This window comes from Zerene cesonia, chromosome 17 (genome assembly GCF_012273895.1).
Source record: "Zerene cesonia ecotype Mississippi chromosome 17, Zerene_cesonia_1.1, whole genome shotgun sequence".
NCBI lineage: Eukaryota > Metazoa > Arthropoda > Insecta > Lepidoptera > Pieridae > Zerene > Zerene cesonia.
In genome coordinates, this window is record NC_052118.1 from 8,494,758 (window position 1) to 8,520,672 (window position 25,915).

General features: G+C 31.6%; 1 protein-coding gene across 1 annotated transcript in view; it reads left to right on the plus strand.

The window, feature by feature from the left end:
• The first annotated feature begins 13,565 nt into the window (after positions 1-13,565).
• LOC119833521 (nose resistant to fluoxetine protein 6) overlaps positions 13,566-25,915 on the plus strand; it is a 32,800-nt gene continuing 20,450 nt past the window's right edge. The window contains exons 1-2 of the mRNA XM_038357570.1: positions 13,566-13,919; positions 25,453-25,661. Of these exons, the coding sequence (XP_038213498.1) occupies positions 13,622-13,919; positions 25,453-25,661 (507 nt within the window). The 5' untranslated portion in view covers positions 13,566-13,621. The remainder of the gene's footprint in view (positions 13,920-25,452; positions 25,662-25,915) is intronic.

The window sequence follows — 25,915 nt, forward strand, 5'->3', positions numbered from 1 at the left end:
ATAGCATTTTACATACTTTATCGGCTGACTGACATAGATTGAACTGTTTGCGTGTAATGCATAATAGCGCCACATACAAAAAGTCTCTATGTAATGGATTATTCCAGTCACAATTTAATATGAATAACTGAAAATACCTATTTTAAAACTTATAAAAATTTTCGAGTGAGTTATACACCATCTTAAAATAGCCACGCCACCGTTGCACTTTTATTTCACGATACTAAAAAGTAAGGTCGTTCATTAAAGACTTAAATTATCTAATTTGTTTTCCCATCACTCAGAATAGGAAAACTATTCTTCGTCAACCCTTCTTATTAATTTATAGTGATTTAATTCGCCGATGAAATCACTTGGAAGAAAGGTCATCTCAACAATATCTTATTACGATCGTAAAAAACTATGAAGCATGCCAAAATTAATGCGTTTACTGATTTATATTGCCACTTGCAATAAGGATCGACATAAGGAAGATGAACAGTGTTTCTTTCATTCAGCAATAACTATCAAAATTATGCATTCTTTATACGGACGGAAAGCTTACAACCCGAAACCTGCAATTTGTCAATGGTTTATTGAATTTTTTCTGAGTTTATACAAGTTAACACGGCACGGAATAAATTGAGCATGATCCTTGAATAAGGAATTTTCGATAATCAAGAACTGTTACTAGTTTATCAACAGCAAATAGTTAATATACTTATGTTAATTATAATAACATTTACTGAGATATTCGATTACTTTCATTATTATTTCTATAACATTTGTGTCTGACTTTATGTTATTATTATTTTGTTAACGCCATCATAAGCATAACTATCGAACCATTTGGCGAACATAAATTAGAGTAGGAAGCAATTAACTTATTATAAATATCCGTCAGCAGCTCAAAAGCGATATTTAAAGTTTTACAAATATGGAATCAAACATTGAAAAGATGTTTAGAATGAAAGAACTTTTAAGATGTTATTGGTGTGTTAAGGGCCGATTTCACGACTGGCTGATAATATCCCAGATAAGCTATTTAGTAGTTTTTAATCTCCATATATTATTTGTCATTTACTCTCAGATAAGCTATGCAGAGCGTATACAGAGGTTGTAAAACCGGCCATTAAGGTTGTATGAATACAGAATATTTACGAATACCCTAACATGTAAACAAGTACCAATGACGTAGCGTGTTTCAGGAAGCAATACCTTCCAACATATATATCGACGGTAAACGATTATGATGAAAAAGTTGAATTGTCTTTAAAGGGTCAAGGTGCTACAATTAATAAGATCTTGAACCAATGTGGAGCCATTTAAAGTTGACTAATAGGACTGGATTTTTGTTTAATACCAAGGAAATTTGTAATGTAGACATAGGTAAGTGAGAACGTATCATACTTTTTTACATATTACATATTTTTCAAAACTTCATAATCATTAAAAAAAATTTATGTTATATGTAGGCGAACGAGTAGAAGCAATACATAAAATTGATAGCTCATTGCGTCGCCCATAGACGTTCATACTAGAAACTATGGGTGCCTAGCAGAAAACACGTGTTCCAAGTTTAAGATATAAACGGAAAAATATGTTCTTACAATTTAGTTATTCGACATAATAACAATTTATAATTTTGACATATTTTCTATTATGAGTTAATATCGCCCAATAGTAGATAATATCCTACTATCCTACTTAAATATTATAAATGGGAAAGTTTGAAAGGATGTGTGTGTTTGTTGCTCTTTGACGCAAAAACTACTGAACAGATTGCAATGAAATTTGGTACGTAGACAGCTGGACAACTGGAATAACATATAGGCAACTTTTTATCCTGATATTCCAACGGGATACGGACTTACGCGGGTGAAACCGCGGGGCGCAGCTAGTACGATATAATTTAAGAAAGATCTGATCTGTATCATCTTGTATCTAATGACTAATAATTTTCAGCGGCGTCATCACAACACAAGGCCTTAAATATAATGTATTATAATAATCGACGTATTAGTATTAATAGACGATTTATATTGCTTAAGTTTATTCAGAGTCAGTTGGAATAAAAAATGTCCGAATCGGCCATGCTGTTTTTTCGAGATCGAGTAACAAACATCAAATAAATTTACATAAATGGCACAAAATTAGCTTTTGTTTGTGGCAATAATTGAGATAATTGTGATTTTAAGAAACTGTTACTTACATAATTATCTTTGCATCTCATTTGCAACATTGCATTTTAGCAACAGATTACAAATGCATTTATTAAGCGGTTGGAGTATAAGCCTGTGAACAAATATATGAAGTACTGCAATGTGAAGCTAATTAAAAATTTTAATTTAGTTATTACTCAGTGCTTACTCATATACATCATTTCGAGATATTTCAAGTGAATTGTGTGAAAACTGAAATGTAATCTATGGAATAAATATCAAAATACTCGCCAATATAAATACATGTTGCCCAGGGAACAAAAAAAACAATCACTTTTATCACCAAAGATAATGTACTGTATGTCAAGAGAAATTTTGTGTGTGAAACAATTACTAAAAAAAAAAACATTTGATAATCAAACTGGAATGACGTCGTTATGAAAACGTGTCCATCGCGCGCCAATTTTGAAAATGGAACATTTTTCATCTTTATTCTTAAAACATTTTGCACAGATTCTATAAAATATGAAGGCTCAAAATGTGAATAAAATAAACGATATTTCAAATAAATATCAAACAGTCAATACTATATGTAGGTACATAAAATACATTTTATGCTATAATGCGGGTAACACCACGAACTATGCACTTCAACCCCAGCGAGTAAAACTCTACGCCACCTGAAATAATATAACAAATAATTATTCTATTATTTATATTGACATGATGATGAATGTATAACTTATGACATCTGATTGAACACAATCACAGAGTAAAGAAAAACGCGTATAAAACGCCTTTGATCTTGTAGCAAAAGCCAAAAATATCTAGGCTATGTCGCGCTTGTCTCAGTGTGACAATCATTTAATAATATAGTAATGATGAAAACGCAGGTCCTTGATAACGTAATATGATTGCGCATCTATCTCACCTCTTATAGCACAAACAGTGTGTACCATTTTTACCGCAGCGCAGGGCAGCGCATTCGCAGAGGCACTACCTTTGCAAATGTTCAAGGGCGGTGGTGATCGTTTACCATCAGGCAAACCACCAGCTCAGTTGCCCGCTATGACATAAAAAAAAAAAAGCTACATGCTCGCGGCAGCCCCTAAATGTCGAACTGCTGAGATGGTCTATATAGCACGAGCTAGTATTCCAGCTTCTCGCCCCTTGCCTCCACCTGATTTGATCTGTCTTAATGTCATCGTTCAACGAATGTATAGATTACTGACCTGTGCCACTATTATGCTGTCAGATGAGCATGAAGACCATATTATATATACAATTTGATGATGAAACAAATGATGCACTCGGTATTGAATTTTTTGCTACAAATTTATTACGTTATAAATTAATAAAGTATATACAGCAGTTTAAAATCCACAGATTAATTAGAAATTGCGCCAAAAATATTTTCATGTAAAATGCTTCCAAGATGCGACTATATTGCATAAGTACCTAATTATATTAGGTACTTCGGTATATTAGGTATTAGGTTTAATTCGGTATTTTAATGACAAAAACAAAATATTATTTAATACTTGACACTTCATATGAGTCCGGTCAAGGTTTCTCGCGAAAGAGATCCAGTTTGTACAAAACAAACACATGCTGTGTGACATTTAGTACTGTGACATTCATTAAGAGTTCGAAGTACATAAGTTTATTAAATTTTTGTGTGATCGAAAATCCATATTAAAAAATTCAGTTGGCAGTCATTTCTACAATGATGATAAGCATAGTTTTAAGAGCAAGCGAAACTAATTAGTTATCTGTACATTTCTATCATTTAAGCGTATTTTGTTATTTAATGTAAAAGTATATTCATTTGTTCTTCTTCCTTCCATATCAGTATGAGATAATAAAATCTATACTAATTATAAAGTGATAAATTTTCACTCGTAAAAAAGTTTCGTCACAGCGAGGTCGAGAACGAGACCCGTAGTCCTTTTACTAATTACAAGGTGTTAAAATTTGATTCATATTCACTAACAGTGCGGTATCAAGGCTTGTCCGTGCCTTGCCAGCGTTGGGCAATTTGAGGACTATATTTATTGGTTATTGTCCAAGGATATAGTGGACTGGTAGTCCTGGATTTTGGTCCTGACTGCGTGCGGTGTGGACAGTTGAATTTTATCATCCAAGAGATGAACAATATTTTCTTCAACTTCCCCTGTATTAAGATAATCATGATGCTTGCAACATTGGCTCTTGATCACGTTTTTAATAAGTCTGTTATACGCAAACTCTCAATACAAAATACGGAATATGAAGAACACAGTCATATTATAATTTGACGGGACTATTCCTCCGTAGGTTTTCAACCGATTGACATGATTTTTTTTTTGTGTTTGATAAGAAAATGTTGCCTTTTGGTCCCATTTTATCTGAAGTCGTTCCGCCTTTCTTTTTTCTTAAATAATGCCATGAATAATTTTAAAATTTCATATTTGAAAATCATAAAAATACAAAGAGTTTTGATGCTGTTTTTAATCTTTTCAATATTAAAAATTATATCGTGAGCACGAATTTATATTTATATAAAAATAATTAAACAAAACGTCAACGGTATATAAAGCATGTACATTAATAAATTAAAAACCCGTAAAAAGTCTCCCCGTGACCACGCTCGTTGTGAAGTCTTCGAAACGTCGGGTTAATAATATAATGAATAAATCGCGTTTAAAATCCGTTAAAAAGTTTTTAATTTCTAAATGTATAATACTCGCGTAAAATCAAACACAAGAAAATACTAACCCGTAAAAGTTTTTTAATTCATACTTTTTAGTTTAATTAAACAATTACTATTTAGCTTACTATTTTAAGAAAAAATATCTAATATCTAAAGGTCACGATCATATTATTTACATATGAACAGGGCATTAACCGTCTTGTGTGAGAACTCATTATATAATATTTTACTTGTCGGCTCGTCGTTATTTACTTAGCAATACACTATATTATGGATAATTATTATCATAAGCTTATTGAGATGAATAGAACAATGAAAGTAAAATTGTCCTCCTCCATGTCCTTCCATATAATTTAAACATTTTTTTTAAGTAATAAAAAAATCTATTATTAAACATAAAATTGCGTTAATATTTTATGTGAATTATTACAAAAATAAGTATCGATTATCTATATGGATTCTTAGCGAAGTAAAGCCAAGTGAACATACTGTTTACTGTAATTTGAAAATAATCGGATTCTTGGTAGGAGAACATTTGGCACCTCGGTTTGCTTACCTAACAATACAGTATTTGAGTTACATATTTTTATGGTTCACTAACATAGCTTGGTAAGCATAACTCTAAATGCCTTTGCAACGTAATTACGGTGATGACTTCATTATTTTAATCTGATTACGTCACCTTTGTGTTTGTCTTTTGCAAATGCAATCAAATCCTTTTATAAACATGTAGTTTAGTATTTCGACCTTTTGAACGTACCTGTCTGGCTTTAAAAAGATCTATTCTATTCTCTAAAATTATCATTATTAAATTCCGCTACCCCATCTTCTAGTTTCATCTCTTCTTGTACTATCTTAAGAACGTAATGAAATCGTAACAGCTGACACCGCCAGCGCCTTCACCTTAATTTTAAATTCTATATAAACCGAAAAATATTTCAAGAGAATACGTGTGTGAAACAACAGTTTTGTCATTTAAAACAAACAACTGAAGAGATTTTTTGAAGAACGTGTTAATCTCAGGAACTGCTGGAACGATTTATATTCTTTCATAGTTGGATTTGATTGGAGTTGGATATGTACGTGATCCCTAAATTCTATTTATAGGCTACATAGTATATCTGTATCATGGGCGAATCCGAGCCGGACCCCTAATATACAATAAAAATACAAGATGACAATTGAAATCTTCTATTTCTTATATCTAGAAACAATTATAATATATAACAAAAGAAAAAACATTGAAAGAATTTTCTTCGCAACTAGTTTACAGCAATTTATAAGTTTCATATTGATGTTCAAACTAACAAGTCAGCATGAATAGACAAGCTTGAAAATTTTGAAAAAAATACGGACAAACTGCAAAAAGTATGTTTAATATTTGTCTGGTTTTTAAGATGATGATAAACAATGGACAAACTATAATAGGAGCTTTACTAATATTAGATTTGAATACTTCAAAAAACATTAGTTTTTTTTAATATAGGTAGCACTAAAACTTATTAAGTAGTGTTTTTAAATCGTTCTAATAAATAATTTACAGTACGATCCTTATACGGAAACTCTTCACTATCCGAAATAATGATATGGTCATCGTTAATATAAAAAATTTGCCTACCTGGAAATAACGATATTAAATTAATAAAGCAAGTCACGCTGATATCTTGAGAGTTTATAAAAAGGTGACTGCGAAAAGTATATTTTAATATAAATAATAAATAAATATAAAAAGTATATATTAAATAAGAATTAGGATAAATTTTAAAATTCTTGAAAGTATACTAAATTAGAAAATTGAATTTCTTTTCTTTCAATGTCTCATTTAAATGTTGTACAACTAATAACGAAATATATAAAATGGTTAATATCTAAAAATAATGCAAATTTCTTTAAAATTAAATGAACATATACATAGGTGGTTTAAGAATACCCAGCTAGATTTTGATCCATTACATGTAACATTATAAAAATGGCAATGTTGTTTTTATCAATATACCATTAATATCATGTGATTTTATTTAATTTATACTTCAAATGTTAATTAATCGTTTATGGAGTTCTACTATTTACAATCATAACAAAGTTAATATACGGTGTTCTCAAAATATGGTGAATGTTTGTATGAGTAGGGTTGTCACAAAAGACTTATATTGTAACGTTTTCGTTGCTCATGATTTATATTAGTTTTTATGTTTAAAAAGATACTAATTAAATTATTAAAGTAAATTTTGTACTATTGTGCCTTATTAGAAGTAACCTATGTTATACTATTATACATTTAGAAATTAAAGACTTTAAAGGATTTGAAACGCGATTTATTCATCATACTATTACCCCGACGTTTAGAACACTACGTGAGCGTGGTCGCCACGCTCGCTGCAATTTCTAAATCTGCGTTATGTTTTATTTTCCTATCGGTTCAATGAATTGAATACTTAAAGTTGCCATAGTAGTAGGAAGTACTAGTGGTAATATATTGTGAAGGGAAGAAGGGAAGAAAATATATATCTAGAGAAATGTATTGCGTTTTATGTGCTAATTCATTAAATATTATATATAAAGCTGTGCAGCTCTGGAATGACTTACCAACTAATATTAGGAAAGCACAATCGCTGGAATCTTTTAAAAAAATGGTAAAAGATCACTATTTGCAAACATTTTAAGTGCATTGTTTTTTTTTTTGTTTGTATTTTGGTTTTGTGTGTTTATTTTCATTTCTTTGCTTTTCTTTTTTTATTTATTTTTTTTTGTTTTTTGCATGTTTTTTTATTTTGTATTTTCATTGTTCTATTATGTATTATGTCCTTTCTCTTCTTATTGTATACACTGTCTTCCAAATCTTTAATTTTTTATTGCTTCCGCCTAACTTGGGTTGCTTGGAAGAAATTGCTATTGAGCAATAAAGCCGCCCTTTGCCCTTTCTTTTCCATTTCCTATTTTTTTGTTATTTAATTGTTTTTGTGTGCAATAAAGAATATTTCATTTCATTTCATTTCATTTCAATATTAGAGTAAAGAAAAGTCCTTAATTTGATATCTATTTTTGTGACTTTATAATACAGCACCATTATTGAGTTTCTAGTAAACAAAAATACTACAACAATCAAAACACTAAATAAACATAGAAGGAATACAATAAAGCGATTAATTATACGTTGGAAATAGCGCGTGCTGTCGTCATCAGGGAGCAGGAAGTATACGTCAATAGGTAATAACATCTATTGGTCTATGCGTTTAATTATTGATTTTTTTTTCAAATTTATGATTCATTGACCTCTACTATCTTATGCAAATTCGCTATTAATGTTTTGTTAGATTTAATGAATGGTAATTTGAATGAAGGATTCCTCCTTTTCAATACTTCTGCTAAAATAATTATATAAAACTAAATAAGATGCGACTTCTGATCCTACATATACATCCATATCATTTGGGATATACCACGCTTTGATAACTTTTGGCATATTTGTTTTTTATTAATTCCAACACACACAACAAAAGCCATTTAATTCATTTATATAAGCGTTAAAACGGAAAAAGAACTTTCGTTTTTGGATAATATCCCTAGAAATAGAACATTTTCACAAACACCTTGCTCTTTGCCTCCATTTTTCATCATGGTAATGCCAAAAGAACAGGAACAATGCGAGGAAAATCCCAGTATGTCTATATTTTCCTTGGACTACGCATGAAGCTAGTATAAATTATGTAATCAGCTGATTAAAGTTCTATGAATAAAAGGTACATACATTTTTCTCAGGTTCGTCATTTTTCCAAATCCAGATGTTATCCAGATTTTCTAGACATGCAAACCATATTCACTGCTACACCCTTTATTACGTTATATTCAGAATACCGCGCTACCCTTCTCTATATACAGACAATAAAGGGTCACTTTCGTTAATTTAAATCCAGTTTTTCCACGAAACTATCGTAGAAAAATACATAATCGCCGCCGCACAAAATGTTTGATATGTTAATATGGTTTATCAACGCTTGCGTGTCATATTTATTCAAATCAATATTAACATATGACAAAAACGTTCGCCGGTGATTAGAATGTAAATAGTCGTTAAATTGAGACAAATCTGTACTCTTTTAAAACGCTATCCTATTCCCAATTTTTTTACTTCGTCTTTTAAATTCTCGTAATTGTTTGTGACGGTAAAAAATGTTATGATAAAACTAATACTTGGAAAGCAAAGTGGTTACGTGACCTTAAAATGATTACCTCATTGAGTTTATAGGAAGCAATTTAAAAAAAATATTATCACAATTGTTATTCGTCAATTATTTTCATACAAAATCACATGCGATGCAAACCGCCGGATTCGATCTTGACCTTTCTAAACCTCTTTTACTTTTCACCTTGACTGCTGATAGCTTTAATGCTCATTACGAGTATATGCTTGATGTGGGAGTCGAGCACGCTTCGCTAGGAATTGGGCCAGCTCGCACCGGGTAAGATACCACACCCTCACAGATGATCGCCGTTAAATAATACCATGCGAATGCTATTTATTGTGTTTCTTTCAGTAACTGGTGGAGCTGGTGGACCGTATTCTTTTCCTCACCCTCACCAGTCCATTCAATAAAGTATAAATTTCTATATACCACTGGAGTGATATACAGAATTAACCAAAAAATAAATAAAAAAATAGGATTTTCGAATTCGAAAAATAACAATCGATTTTTCTTCCTTGAGATATTTTATTTATAATGGTTTTTGAAAAAAAAATTGTCAAAAAATTTTTTCTTTGTATTTCGATCAAAGTCAAAAGTATTAAAAAATAACAAAAGAATTTTCAAACTCAGGACAGAGGGAGTGGGTGTAGCGTGTAACATCGCAAACTTGAGCTTACAAGTACGTAACTATGGTATAAAGAAATCTATATTGATATGAAGTTGATAAGTTCGTCTGTTTGTTTAGTTATTTTCTGTATTGGATAAGCCATTTATCAAAGAATTATTTTGGCTATGTAATATCACACTGCGACTAAAATAAAAATCATTCCATTCAAAAGCAGACGAAAATGCGTGGGCGGGTCAACTGGTACAGTGATGATTCCTTTAAATATTACATAAAAGAATTTAAATTTAAGAGCATAAGGATAAGTTTACTCTTCTTGACTAACCTTTCAAAATTTTAATATATAACCCATTATGAAACGGATACAAACACAGTTTGCGTAGTGATTCCATTTTATCTTTGTTTACGTTATACATTCAAAAGTGCATGTAATGACAATAATCATCATTATAAATTAATTATTTAACAATTCTCCAAATATAAGGTGTAGCTACGTGACTGTCGCTTCTCATTGGCTTTATTGGATCTTAATGATGAATTAAAATGCACTTATTCTTGTATCGGGATTACCTACGCATTAATTAATGACAAAACGTTTTCGTCACATACACCATTAATGGAAATAGGTCGTAATGTTATATCAAAAGGTAATTGTATGAAAGTATGATACAAATGTAATATTTAGCAGTCCCGATAATTCCCTACCATCGTGATAACTGTCAAACGGATTAAATAATAGTTTAACCCCGTGTTCCCTAGTGGGGTATGAAGCAAATAACCACTGAACGATTTTATTAATGGGCAAGTAGATGGACCTTCTGTATCCCGCCAGACCGAGATTTTTTTTTCACCACCGAGAATTGAACCCAGGACCTCTCGGTTTCGAGCTCACGCGCTAACCATAAATACCACGGAGGCGGTCCTTGAGGATTAAATGGCCGTTCTCTCTCGTATTCCTCTTTTTTGGCGAAAATGTTTTTGAAGATTCTTTTATCTACATCCTTCTTCTATCAATAAAAACAACAAAAAATGATTAAAAAGATTGCAAATTCGACTGGTTGTGACTGCGAGTGTATAGGTTTTTTACATTATATAGGTACTAAAAATTGAAACGAAAAAGATACATTACAGATGTATTTATACTACAAGTTTCAGTTTATTTCATTATTTATTATGTAACCAATATTCAGGACAATATAAAGTTCTCAATTCCCAGCGAATCCTTTGTTTTTCAATATATTATGTGGATTTATATTTCTTGAAAATTGTTATATCACTCACTAATTAGTTTTACAGAATCAATGTCAGATTCAGACACATATGTATGTTTTTACGATCTCTTGCCGCTGGTTCACGTCTGCACATGTGTTGCTCGCTTAATAAAGGTAAGGAATAAGGAATGGATTGAAGACGGAAATTAAGGAATCAACTTGGAAATATAAGGAAAAAGATACGCCCCTTCGGCACTTCTCATTACGCGAAACACAGCATTCAATTGCTGCTATATCACGCCAAACTGCTGTGGGGGTGTGGTAATTCCCCGGTGCGAGCTGGCCCAATTCGTGCCGAAGCGTGCTGGACTCCCACATAAAAATTTACAATATAACAGATTCAATTATACAAATGTGTATTGTACTATAAAAGATATAATATATGTGGGATGTGGGAACACTTTAAAATATGTAAAAGACGACGACTTACTGCATATAAATATAGATGTATCTCAAAATATTGAATGCTAATAACCATCATAAATTACAATACAAAAGAACGATACATTGTTTATTAAATACCTACGTTGTTTTTTTCTCGTTTTATAGTAGTTTCCAGAAAATATTTACATCACAGAGCTATTTTAGTGGTGTATTTCGGATGTTTGTTTATGAATAAGGTTATCTCTTATATTAACTAGATTTATCGTTCTTTCTGGTCATCTTTTAATATGAATGGATATTTTTTTATACCTACCTTAAAGCCAAAGATGGCCCATTATATACATCATCATCATCATCATCAGACCATATATGTTCCCACTGCTAGGACACGAGCCTCTTATGAGGGTTCAGGCCATAATCCACCAAGCTGGCCAAGTAAGGGTTGGCAGGTGTCACATGTCGTCGAAATTTTGATTCTTGGACATGCCGGTTTCCTCATGATGTTTTTCTTCTCCGTTTTAAGCAGTGGTGGTGGTATCCACATGTGCAGATAAATTGAAAAATCAATTTATTTCCTGCACGCCCACCCGGTCTCGAACCCCGACTTATCGATTTTTGTCCGAGGTTCTCACCACTGAGCAACCACTGCTTTTAGGCCCAGTACAATTCAGTACAATTTGGTGTAACTACAACTAAAGATAATTAATAAATTCCTACTGATATTATAAATGCGATAGTAACTTTGTCTGTCTTTCCGTGTATTTTTCTCGCCTAAACCACTGTATGAATTCGGATGAAGTTTTGACACAAAGATAAAAACATAGGATAGTTTTTATTACGGTAATCCCGCGGGAACGGGCACTATTCGGGTAAAACCCGATGCTGTCTTGTCCTTTGGCTCCATGGACAGAGCCACGGGCGGAAAACTAGTGGTCTACATGCATGAAGATATATCAGCAAGATAGCTTGTTTTAAACTTTTACTAGTAATATTAAAGACAGATTAAAGACACTAATTATAAGAAATTACAAATTACAGTTTATACCCCTCCCTAGTACAGTCGTTCTGAGAAACGAGGATAGCTTTAGGTTCGATTCTAACTAACAAATTATCTATGATAACATATTTAAACATAATTTATTTAATTTTTAGTTTTATAGCATTGAAATGCTTTATAAATGAGAAATTTTGAAAGAATAGAAAAAATTTGATCACGAGGCAGGATTCGAACCTGCGTTTCTTGCCCAACCGTAGCAACGCCTAGCTCTCGGCCACCCGTGGTCCTGCCACAGTAATCGAATTTCTTCTACTCTTTCGGTTTCATGTGCCTAAGGGGCACCCCACGCCATCTATTGAGATGATTAAGAACCATCACAACCAATACGAAACATTATTTCAATGATTACAATATTGTATCGATGGGACGCGGCCTTTGTTAAATTTAATTTTTAGTTTTATAGCATTGAAATGCTTTATAAATGAGAAATTTCATTTCATTGGATACAGGAGCTTCATCACCTACTTGTACTTGAAGAAAATCGATTAGTGAAACAAAATATATATAACATTTGCTCCATACCCCACAGGGGATGGGACTTCACAACAACCGATACTCGTGTCCTTTACTGAACCCCTAAAGAGTTGATTATATTTGATAAGGTTAAATAAGACATTCTTATACAGTCCGTGTCTAATCGCACTCCAATATATCCAGTCTAGACAATGGCCTTGACTGTATTATGTTACAGTTCAGTTAATATAATGTCCTAAACATTATTTAAATTCGAAAGTGATGTTGGATTGTTCCAAATTCCTTTTTTTAGATTTATTTTTTTATATAGATAATGGGACACGTACAGAATTACGTAGTTAATATAATAAATTAAATATATAGTGAAGTCCCGTGTCCCCTAGTGGGGTATGGGGCAGGTGATATTCATCTGTTTCACTGATTGATTTTCTTTACGTATAAATATAATAAATTAAATAAACTAAACGAAATGAAAATAACATGCGATACCGCAAATTATTTGCATTTATTTAATTAATCACCGCAAAGACTTACCAATAAAAAAAGAACTCCAAGGCTAATCAATTCAAATCTGTCCAATCTGAATATTGTAAATAAAACAAACAATACTTAAATCTTACATATTCAAATAAGGGTCGGGTTGATCTGAACAATGATCGCGGCGATTACTCAAACGTTACCCAAGCTATTGTCCATCCGATAGGTGTCATTGTCAAAGGGTAAAGCATTGATACACACCGCAGTAACGCTTAAGCCGAGAGCTGTCGAACCAGCAGCCATTGTACCTGACAACATGACGGCGCGCGCCAGCGTGCTCCTCTTACTATGCGCGTGCGCATTCGCCCGCGAGTGTATAGAACTCACTTTATCCGATCGCAACATACTATCCGATAGCATATTCAACGGTACGATACAAAAGTTGGGGGCGCGAAATGAAAGTTACGATGACAGTGCGAGGGTGGATCTATTGGGGTTGTGGGGGAGGTTCCCGAAAGTTGTGGTGCCTATGAACGGGACGAGCGAGCAGTGCCGCCGAGATGGGCAAATGTTTTTGGACGCCTTGGACCGCTTGGAGCTGTGGGCACTCAAAAGTAAATATTATGCTCTATTTAACTTGTTTATTAACTTATTTAAAATTATACAACTTTATTATTCCTCTATCACGTCTCATCAAGAAATATTTCGCAGCTTGCGATATCGCATAAAATACTAATTGCACTAATGAAAAAAAATATTAACCGATATAAAAACGTAATATAATGACATATTCCACGAAATGTAAATGACGAACGACAAGGTACTTATATATTTATTTAATCATAAATATATTTCACGAACAACATGATCCTATTAAATGAAAAACTTTCCGTTAAAAGGATATAGAAAAATAATAGACAATTACTTTTTCCAATTCCTATCTCCATTTCAGCCGTAATCATTTATTCTTATAGACATGATATAATATCTCTCAAAATATCAAAATAAACATACCTAATAAAATATATTGACATTTCCTAAATGTAAAAAGTAGAACAAAATTTATCAACTCTGAGAAAAATGTTTAAAAGTTACTATTTTCATACAATATCCAAAACTGTTTAAAGTATGATTAATGTAGATTATTCATAATAAAATTAGGAAAGAAGTTTTTCAAACAAAACTTGAAAGAAAATTTGTTAGGTATATAATAATAATAAAAGTTTTTAAAAACCTTCTAGAATGGTATAATATTCGATACGATAAATGGTATAATATACCTAATAATTAAACTGTCCCTAAACAATTTCATAATATGTGTTTTGTTATTATAATATATTGCTGATCATAGAATTTTGCAATCAATTATAATTGACAATTAGACTTTATTTCTTAACGCAAATGTTACAGCTAATATCATATATTTAATATTATAATAATTTTAATTTAAGAAAAATAAACTAATTCAATTACTTATATAAATGACCCAATATATATAGAGTTAAAAGTTTAGACATTCTCGTCTTAGAAAAATCTAAATACTTATCTACCACATCTTTATTATTACATCTTTATTATTTATATTAAAAAGTGGCCTAAGAAAAGGTTTTATATGAAAAAAATAATGAATTTATACAGATAAGTTAAAAACTGGTTTTACATAAAAAAGTCAAGTTGACTTTATGAATCTATTTCGACTATCTACCGGTTCCCAATGTGGTTAAGGAACTTTAATACGGAAGCAGAAGAAATTTCGATGACATATTTGTTTTTAAGATATTTTTAAGCGTTAATGCCGCAAGTTTTTGCGATACAAACCGATTTACGTATGTAGATTTTACAGTTTAAATAATTCATATTCACGAAAATTGTTCATGTTTTTTTTTTTAAAACTGCTTATTTAAAAAAATGCCTACATACCGACTGATCATATTTCGAAGTTAGGCAATAGGCAATCTACACAAAATATTTCAATGGGCAAGCATAAATCGTGAAACTAGGCTATGGAATAGTAAAATAATAGAATTTTTTACAAAAAGTATTAATTTAATGAAATTTTTCGTAGGAACTACATATTATTTAATGGTATTATTTCGCTTTTATATAGGTAATAAGTTATTTTTTATGCATTGAAATATAAATATTCCCAATAATTGAAAATTAAAGAAACAATAGAAGTCAAGCGCAAAATTTAAAACATACTGAAGAATATACCAAGTACACCATAAAACCTGTTGGTGCATTATATAGCCTATAGGACTTATGTATATACATATCCAAGGATAAATAATTGCTTTTTTTCGAATGTGTCCAGTCACTCAAGAGATTAGCGCTCAATCACACAAAATATTCAGCTGTACTTAATTTACAATAGTATTTATTTATTCATACTTTATAAGAAGTAATATTACAGTATTGTTAATACAAAAAAAAATTTACAATTTAAAAGAAAGTAGGTAATATAAGAAATTTTATTAAAATGTTTTTAAGTACATACATTTTAGGTTCTTTATTTGTTATAGCATATAGTGAATATGAAGGAATTTGCAATAAGAAATCAATAAGAATCAATTCATATCGTCAATTAAATGCGTAAAAAGTAATTCAAAAGAAAATATCTCGATCACCGTACATTACGTGACAGGTAAATTAATTTAATCATCATCACACATTATGTGTACGCGAAAATTAAATTATATAACAATGTGTGAACTATCGCAAATAGTAAGTATAATACCGGGAAATAGTTTTTACTACCATATACAGATGTGACATAAGTTATTTCTTTGATCTTGATTGCGAGAGTCTATTTTAATGATAGTAGTAGTGTGGTAGTTAGTAATTTAAGTAAGGATTAGTAGTTAATTTAACGAAGGATGTATGGATGTATATTTGTATGTATAGATGTTTGTTAGGATTGATGTATGGATGATTATTACTCTTTCGAAAACAGCTTATCGTATCAGTGTGATATTTGGTTTAGAGATAGATTATAGTCAGGTTTAGCACATAGGTTTTACCCGGGTAATGCTGACGTCGTATTTAAAAGTAAAAATTGTAATCCATAACAATGTAACGCATTATTTATAACTTATATATCTAATATGTATTTATTCTATAACATGTAAAAATATTTTTAAAACTCGTCCAGTACTTCCTGAGATAAGCGCTTCCAAACAAACAAAATCTTCACCTTATATTATTCTATTATTAGTTAAGATTTTGTTAATGTAAAACCTGCATTCTATGTCATTTCTATATCCAAGTTCTCTTTTCATTTAAAGTCCAAAGTCACGTTTAATCTAGTTAATATGATAAGAGAATAATCTTTTTCATCCCGACCCTGAGAGACAAAAGAGTAATGTATATATGTTAAGAATATAATTCCATAATATATGTTAAGAATTTATCCATTTTGTGGAAAAAACATTGATCATTCACTATCGCTCTCGCTAATGTAACTCTTATGAATAGGAAATTCTAAATGGCATATCTTATAAGAACTGTAAATTTGCAAAAACATTTTGATCTAATACCATATTTTTTAACATTATTATTTTATGAATCTCGTACGTGCCAACTGCGCTTCGCGAACTGCAACATGCAAAATACGGAACCAATTAATTCCTTCACATATAATATAATACGACGTATATCCAAATGAAACCGTAAACTTCATATCGCATTTGCAATATGAAAAAAAAAACTTGTTTTCCAACAAGAATCACCGAAATAGAATTGATATTTATCAGAATAGAATTTAATGCAAACATGATATGATATATTATAATTTTATTTATTAGTTATTTTACATTTTCATAGTCGCGTCCGGTTTGTTATGTACCCCACCTATAGTGGAGTAGTTAAGGCAATCTTAAGAAGTCCTGGGTTCAATTCCAGGTAGAGAACATACTTGAGACTAACAGGACTGCAGAACTAGAGATTAAAATAACTTAGTCTGGATGGCAGTATGCTGATCTTACTTAAGAAGCTAATTTGCCTGTACTTTACAAAAAAATATATTTCGCAATATTTTCCTTTTAAAAATCTGTGTTACTCGGTCATGGAATCAAATTAATTTGTATGAAAATTTCCTTAACAATCTCTATATTGGATAATTTTATTCATACTTGCTTGAAAGCAGTGTTACGATTAGTACACAACTCTTACAGTAACAACTTAATAATAATATTAATAAATACTTTATTGCACACACATAAAACAAAATAAAATAAAATGGATACACACAAAGTAAAAGCAGTACAAAAAGGCGGCCTTATCGCTAAGAAGCGACATCTTCCAGGCAACTGGAGGTAAAGTTTAAAAAGAGATAAAAAATTATATTTCATATTTTAAGTTAAATTAAATTTTGATATAAGAGTGTTAAAATAAAATGGGCTATTATTAAAATGACAAAGGGATTTCTAAGTAAATCGCATCCTTCAAATGTCATTGACCTTCCTATTCTTATTTAAATCGCACAGTACGTATTAATTTTATATCCTATATTATATTGTAATAAATACAGAAAGTATTTATCATGTATGGATGGGTAAATTTTTGTTACTACTAAACGCAACAACAGCTAATCGGAAGAATAATTTAATAAAATGTTTAAAGCCACTTTTGATATGAATAAAACGCTGGAATCTGGCTTGTCATTATCAAACGATGACGACGATAATGATATTTTATTTATATACCTCACAATATTAAAAAAATTGAATAAGATTTATAAAGAATTTGATTTGCTTATCAGCGCTCTCTTCCAGACTTCCTAAGTGAATGGATAAATAAGAAATAATATTATAACTATTATTACAAAGACAATAAAGAACAACGAATCGCTAATGCAATGCATAATGTCAGCATCGTATTTCACTCATCCCTTTAAGCCCCATCGATTTTCAATTATCTCGAACTCATCTGCAGGTCTATTTTGTAACGAGATAAAAAGGGACAGCTGCAATAAAAAACGACCCATTTAAAATTCTACGCTTGTCTGTATGTGAGTACGTGTCTAGCTTTAAGAATGTTCGAGGCTAAATCATCAAAAAACCTAAATAAATGACGATTTTCCTTAAACCATGCGGATTAAACAGCGCAATTTATTTACCTTTTAACAAAATCAATCAACTTTGTTGAAAATAAAATACTAAATTTTTTCACAAAACAATTGAGTATACCTGCATAGGAAAGAACCGCATGCATAAAGTTAATAAACTGTAATTAAATACATAAATTTAAAGGCATATTTAAATTTATGTATTTAATTAAAAAAGGTTTTTTATTGAGCTGACCAAATCATATACGACAAAATAACACAATAATGCTGATGATGAGATGGACGGATATTTAATATATCCGTCCATCTGCATTTTAGATAATTTCCGAAACTTGAAAATACCTTCAACAGAACATATCCAACTACATAAACAGTTTTCAATTTTTATTAAGACTGGCCGCAAAACGTTATCGTCGTAACGTTATTTATGATTTGTCTATAAGCCTACATAAAATCGTAGTGAAATGAGTGAAATTGTTCTCATATACACGTTCCTATAAAACCTACCAATTACCAAGAGCTGGAAATATATTCCAGTTTATATCCCAACAGGTTATCTATTTATAAAACTCATCCCCAAGGACTGGTTACATACTTAACCTTAAGCTAGGGTTGCCACCCAATTGTATAATGGCAATGGTATATGTATAATAGCCGTACACTTAACCAGCCTTCATCCACCAACCTCGTAGCCTAAATCCCACTGGCTTTTTTTTCTATGCCCTCAATAATGCTTTTAACAAAATCCTTTAGTTTATCACAATTATATCACAGCACTTTATAGAATCCTCGTATCATGTCTACAGCCTGAAGCTAATATTACAATAAATATTGAAGTAAAAAATAGTGAGTGAAAAGCTTGTTTCAGTCACATAGAATATTGCAATACCGAAACTAAAAATGCATACAAAATATATAATGGTAGGTATAACCTATTCCGACGTGTATATCTTGATTACGAAATTTCTGTACAATGCTACTATATCATACGGTTAACGTATAATATACTAACTTAATAACAATAAAAGGATCTTTTAATTTTCATTAAATATATGGCTTAATGAAAAGCTTTAACAACCCTACTCACCGTAAAAATCATCTAATTTTATCATCATCTGTGACCCTATTTGTAGGTGTGCTTCTCACATTCGCTATAGTAGAAATATTTTAAATGGTATACAATTTATCATTGAGCGTTTTATCGAGTGTGGGTGATGACTCAACCTTTTATATCTCTTATATTTGAAGTAATTGAGTAGATAATAATGCTAATAAACATAGAATCAAACCATCCCTGGCATAAAAAGAAATAAAATTGTAATAGTCATGTAGACTTTTATTATAACAAAATAATTATATTTAAAATAAGTTCATGTCCCATCAACACCCAAAACCATATACTTTTCTTATCTATACTAATATTATAAAGCTAAAGAGCTTATTCCTTTGTTTGTTTGAACGCACTTATCTCGGGAACTACTGGTCCGATTTGAAAATTCTTTCAGTATAAGATAAACAATTTATTGAGGAAGGCTATAAGCTAAATATGTACCACGGGAGAAGCTAGGGCGGACCTCTAGTTAACCATATAATTTCAATTAATTGAATGCATTCTGTGTTTAATACATCACACATTTTATATAGGATGTATAAGATTTAATATATAATTGTAATTCTAACACTCTTAGCGTTAATTAATATAAGTTACCTTGACACACGGTATATAAAATATCTTTATTTTGTTAATCTAATAAATAATATAATATTTTTTCCCTATATTTCAAGGTAGTAAAATAAAACAATAATTTATATTATTCATTCCTTATGTTCAGTGAAGATTAAATTAGTTTATTTACTTTTTAAATAAAAAATCATTCCAAAATAATTACCAGTATCTGAAATATATGAAATGAATTTTAATTATATTCTATCCTATCTAAAGGTAGGAGCCGATAAAGTTTTTTTTATTTTTATTACAACAACAACGTAATCACGTATCTCGCCATTTAATTGTCATATAACTGACTTGCTATTTAACAATAAATATGGTTAAAAAAAAGGCTTTAATGATAGAATCGACTGCTTTTGCATAAGGAAATAAAACAAACTCATGAAAATATTGATTTGCACTAATGCACTTGATTTTGATCCATATCTAAATATGGATCAAAATCAAGTAAAGTGTCGGTTACCTAAGGGGTTTAAACAAACATACAGGTGAAGTTAATAAAAGAGACCGTAAGTTAAGTGCATTTTTAAACTTCCCCTTTAAATCCTATATAATAGGTAGATTATATATAATGTTGGCAATAAATTAAATCAAACGTTGTTATTTTGCCTAATTCTATCATATTATCACAAATCGGCCATAATTGTAGGTATCCTATGTCCAGTCTATTAACTGCCAGTTATTCTCTAATGCAACACGGTTTTGTGAGCAATGACCTCCAAGCTCCCATTCTAAAAGACTTGATGCTCTCCCAGTTTCTTTTACAAATAACTAACACTCATTTATTTAGGTAGATCGACAATTATTAACTGCTCATAATCGTAAGAGTTCATTTGAGAATAAAGTTAACGAAATTCTTGAAGCATATTGAAATAATTAATAGTGAAGTTGAGAAATAAGTCTCATGAAAGAATAATTTTATCGCTTTGTAATATGGTGGGTATAAGGTTCGGATATTTACCAGACAGACAGATAGTGAGGGGTCTATTCTTCATCAACCGATTTGAATAAAAATTGCTACAGCAATAGTTTGAGACCAAAAAAGGAAAAAGGATAGAAAGAGTATGTATATATTAGTCGCAAATAGAAAAATATTATGATGCCGTTTACAAACGTTCTACATTTTGTAATATGCCGAGGCATATTACATAATATGCCGAGAATTCGGAATGAAAATTAATTAGTTTGGTTAGGGGATGGGTTACTTTAGGTTTGTTATATTTTTAACTACCCAGAAATAGGAGGCTCGCGGGAATGGGAAATTTGAAGCAAGAAGAAAAGCCTCGGATTGTTTCCTTTGACGAAACGAAGGTGTCGTTTGTCCACTTTTCCACCACGCGCGAGTAGTCCATAATACTGAATAAGATGCAAATTTGATGACTTTTTGCAACATTATTTTTACCATATGAATAACATAAAACCTACGTATTCATTTTTATCAGCGATTTCAACACGATTTTCAACTTCATTCATATTAAAAATCTAATTTATTCTATAATTATAAAATCCCTTGTGTCACTGTACTTACTTAAAAAGCCCACGTTATATCAAAGGAAGTAATAATTAAGTGGCACTCTGGTATCAGTGCTACAAGTAATTAATTAAAAACAAAAATGATTTAGGAAAATGTATTAATTACAGCAATTTTATCTAGCGCTTATTAATTAACCCGTGGCCGCGTACCCCGTAAGGGTCACCATGACGAAAGCGATTACAACCCACAATTAGCCATTGAGGATCCCCTCAAGCTGCAAAATCTTTATAATTAGATACAAACTAAGATTTAATTTACTCTTTTAAATGTCATCGTATTTTTGATTACTGGCAATTGTCTAGTCGGATAACATAACAAATTCGTAATTTTATTAATAACATAAACTCGATCTACCTGACCTATCTGTCGGATATAAAATTGGAAAAAAAGTTTGTCTCAAGAAACGTGTGTGAGATATAATATTATTTAAAAAAGATATATACCTTACTAGTTCTCCGCCCGTGGCTTTGCCCGCGCTGTATAATAAAGTAGGTACCCATGGGAAAAAATAAAATCACTCCGTTGCGCTGGGAAAGAAGGACATTGGCATTTGGCATTCTAATAATAGAATTAGGTTAACTGTGATATTAGTAAGGATGTGAGGATTACATTAGAACCATTATTGAGGTACCCTTTCATTGGCAAATCTTAATATCAAATAATTTGATGATAGAATTGCTGTTAGGTACCTGCTATCTTATAATAAATAAAGAAAATATATGACGGTTTACCTGGTGATATATTTATGATAGTTTAACTGGTGAAACTTATATAGGTCTTGCCTTAGATTATTAAAAACCTTTTGTTTTATAATCTGAGGGTGTTGCAATTCATATATATGAATTATGTACACGACATTTTAATTTTTCATTTGTTTATCAGCGAACTTATATACCTTTTTTTTTTATTCGATTGATTTTGCTTCACTAAGACGCCATGGCGACGTCGCCATCTTCGTGTCCAAGCAGTTAGTATGAAAATGCCCAAATTGGCGACGCTGCCAAACCGTCACCAAGTGAGTTCGTTACGTTTCAATATTAACTTCTTGGAATCGGCCAGTAACGTTGCCATGGCGTCTTAATGAGAGAGTTCTAGAAGTTTCTTTAGCTGAATAAATAGTGGTAGTAACGGAGCCGGCTTAATCACAGTTCTAATCAAATTCCAAGTAGATATCCCCGAGCTCTTAATTCAGATCACGCCAATGTCATCGCATTTTGCATTCACCGCCTACAATCATTTCACCAGCTGTGACGTCACGAGGTTCAATGATACTCAATGACATTCGGCTTTTCGGATGCACATCCTATCTAGGACGTAGATAATATGGAATATGTACTTCTCCAACATTGTCGATAGGATTTGTCAACCAAAAAAAGAAAAAGGAAGGTACTCAATTCGACTGTATTTATTGGGTTTGTTACGTGAGAACTTTCGACTAGGTAAACCGATTTTGATGTTTTTTTATTCGAAAACTGTTGCGTCCCGTACGTTCCCGTTCATACAAATTTGAAGACGTTCAGTTTCTTGTTATTATTACTATTATTATGTCTTGTTTATTCATTAAAAGATGATTTAATAATGTTGTGTAAAGTTATAAAAAAGTTATACATCATATTCAGAGCAATTTATAGAATCACTGACAAGCGACCTTGAACGCGCCGAAGATTATACTTTTAAGCGAAATCTTAATTCACTTTCTAAAGTTAAACATTGCTAACACTGTTAACTTAATGACTTCCTTTAGGTAATTTAGTGACACACATCGAGAAAAAAAATTCAACTCGTTGTAATTCTATTGTTGTTTAAACATTCTTAAATATAGGGCTTTTTAAGTTTAAGGAATTTTTAGAATGGAAAAAATTTGATCCGTAAATAGCTGTTGCATTTTTTCAGTTTACTTAGACACTTCGATTTTATTCATTTATAGGTATAGATACAATCCAGAGCTATTTATTGTGTCCGAGGCTTCGAGGCTTCATTTATCCGTAGTATCCGAATGAAAAGCAGCTACCTAACGTATATACTAATCCATACTATATTCATTTACCTGTTTTTACATTCATACACGGATCGTTTGAAATTTGCCCTATTCGATTGAACTTATGTAGTGAAATATTTATTAAAAAAACTAAAGAATTTTTAAATCCTCAGACATATCCTCCTCAAATTCTTCATTATTTATCCAGTTTTATATACGATACTCGTATAAAACCAACTTTTCCTGTTATAATAAAAACATTGTACCATACATAAATCAAAGTAAAACCTCAAATTCACTAGGGTGCAAATGTCACTTTATATGTTATTTCTGTCAAAGTTCTCGATTTTTTGCCGCCAAATCTGACACAGATGGATGGTGCGAAGTGCAGTTGTATTGTCGCAGATTGTATAATTCGTACATTCCATTTTTTATCTGTCAAATTACGTATGACACGTTCACAACATTTATTGCATTATTCACTTTAAACACTGCTCTTGATGATGTCCTTGATCTATCAAAACATTAATACTTGTATATTTTCTATATATGTAAATAATAAAGTAATGCAGTAAAATAATATACGATTTTAATATTTTTTGGTTTCCGCGTTCTTGAATGTTTAAAAATAGCTTTCTGGTACATTCTCGAACGCAGAGTGGTGTATTATAATTTATTCTCGAATATCACCATTTTTCGTATTTATTACTAAGATTGACACAGACGGAAAGCCAAAGCAGAAACGGACCATATCACAAATCCTTCAGACAAATATATGCTTATCGGCGCCCCAAAAGGGCCCTGCACACATAACTTCCTCCAACGTTATCGACGAAACCCATTTTCCAGTACGTTTAACCCCTAATGAATACGAGACTTAACTCAGTGTCGCAAAACAAAGTTGACCTGTAATCAGCTAAAAGCGTTTTGTTCAAGCGGAACACCAGAACAACTACACACAATAAAGTTGACCCGAAGTTTGTGCAAACGGTCGGTTGGCGCGCGCGACGGGCGGAATTCCAAATAGTTTTGCGAATCAAGCATATTCATGGAGACTGATTAAAGATTATCTAAAACCCCTTTGCATGTTGTACAAACTATGCAAATTAACCTCAATTTATTTTGTTGCGAGCGCTAAGATTGAATACGGGCAGATATAGTGTCTGCCCTTTTATTCGCTTTTGTTTTGTTTTCAAAAGCATGTCTTTATATTGATTTTATGTCTATGTCACCTAATTTCACAATTCATTATAATATAACAAATCTAAAGCGAAACGGTTCCTATCCCGTTACGATTAAGGACCCCAATATCTTATCCAATTTCCGTCAGTATCGTATAGGTATTCGCCAAGCCTGGTAAACATTTAATCTGTGCTTTCGTCTACCTTGGCTATCAAAATAATGGTTAAGTGCCAAACACAATTAAAATTATCGTTTTCTCCAGTATTTGAAAAAAAACGTGATTCATCGTAGATAGTAATTGTGGGAGTCGAGCACGCTTCGAAACGAATCGGACCAGCTCACGCCAGGGAAATACCACACCCCCACAAAACAGCGGCGTGAAATATTAGTCCTTTCCTTCTTTCGAGTCGTCAATCCTATCCTCATCCCTTTCCCTTCAAAAGCGGAGCACTTCCTCTGCGGGTGTTCACGGGCAGAAGTTATTGTTTACCATCACGGCAGCCACCAGCTCAGTTGCCCGCTTATAGCATAAAAAATACCCTAACGCCCAAAGCGTCGCCACGGCTAGGTGAATGACGCGGGTCAATTCCCCTCATGATCAAACTTAATTTAATAAATAAAAATATTTACGAATATGAAGATTTTTATTTTCGTTCCAGTGTTGGACGCCACAGCCAAGCTTCCGTCCGGAATACTCAGTGGTAACGCGAACCAATACGGGGACTTTGACGAGTGTCTCAGCATCGACAGCGCAGTTCGAGGGAAGTACTGCCTTGCCTCGCTGCAAGTCAACATAGCTGCTATGGGTTACGAACGTTTGGACTATATGATACACAGCGGCCATTATATACGGAGCAACGTTACTGACGTATGTACCTGTTTTGGTTATTAACTGTTATTACTAAGCGAGAAATAAAAACCTAATAATGACATTGACAAGTAACCTAGTAATTTATTAAAAAAAAATTCGTTATATGTTTCGAAATATGAATAAAAATATTTCGTTGAATAGTTCGTAATATTTCGTAAAAACAGTTCGAAAATATTCGAGAATTTCCAATCCTTAAATTGAAGTAAAACAAAAACAACTGTTATATCTCTTATTTACGGAAACAGATTATT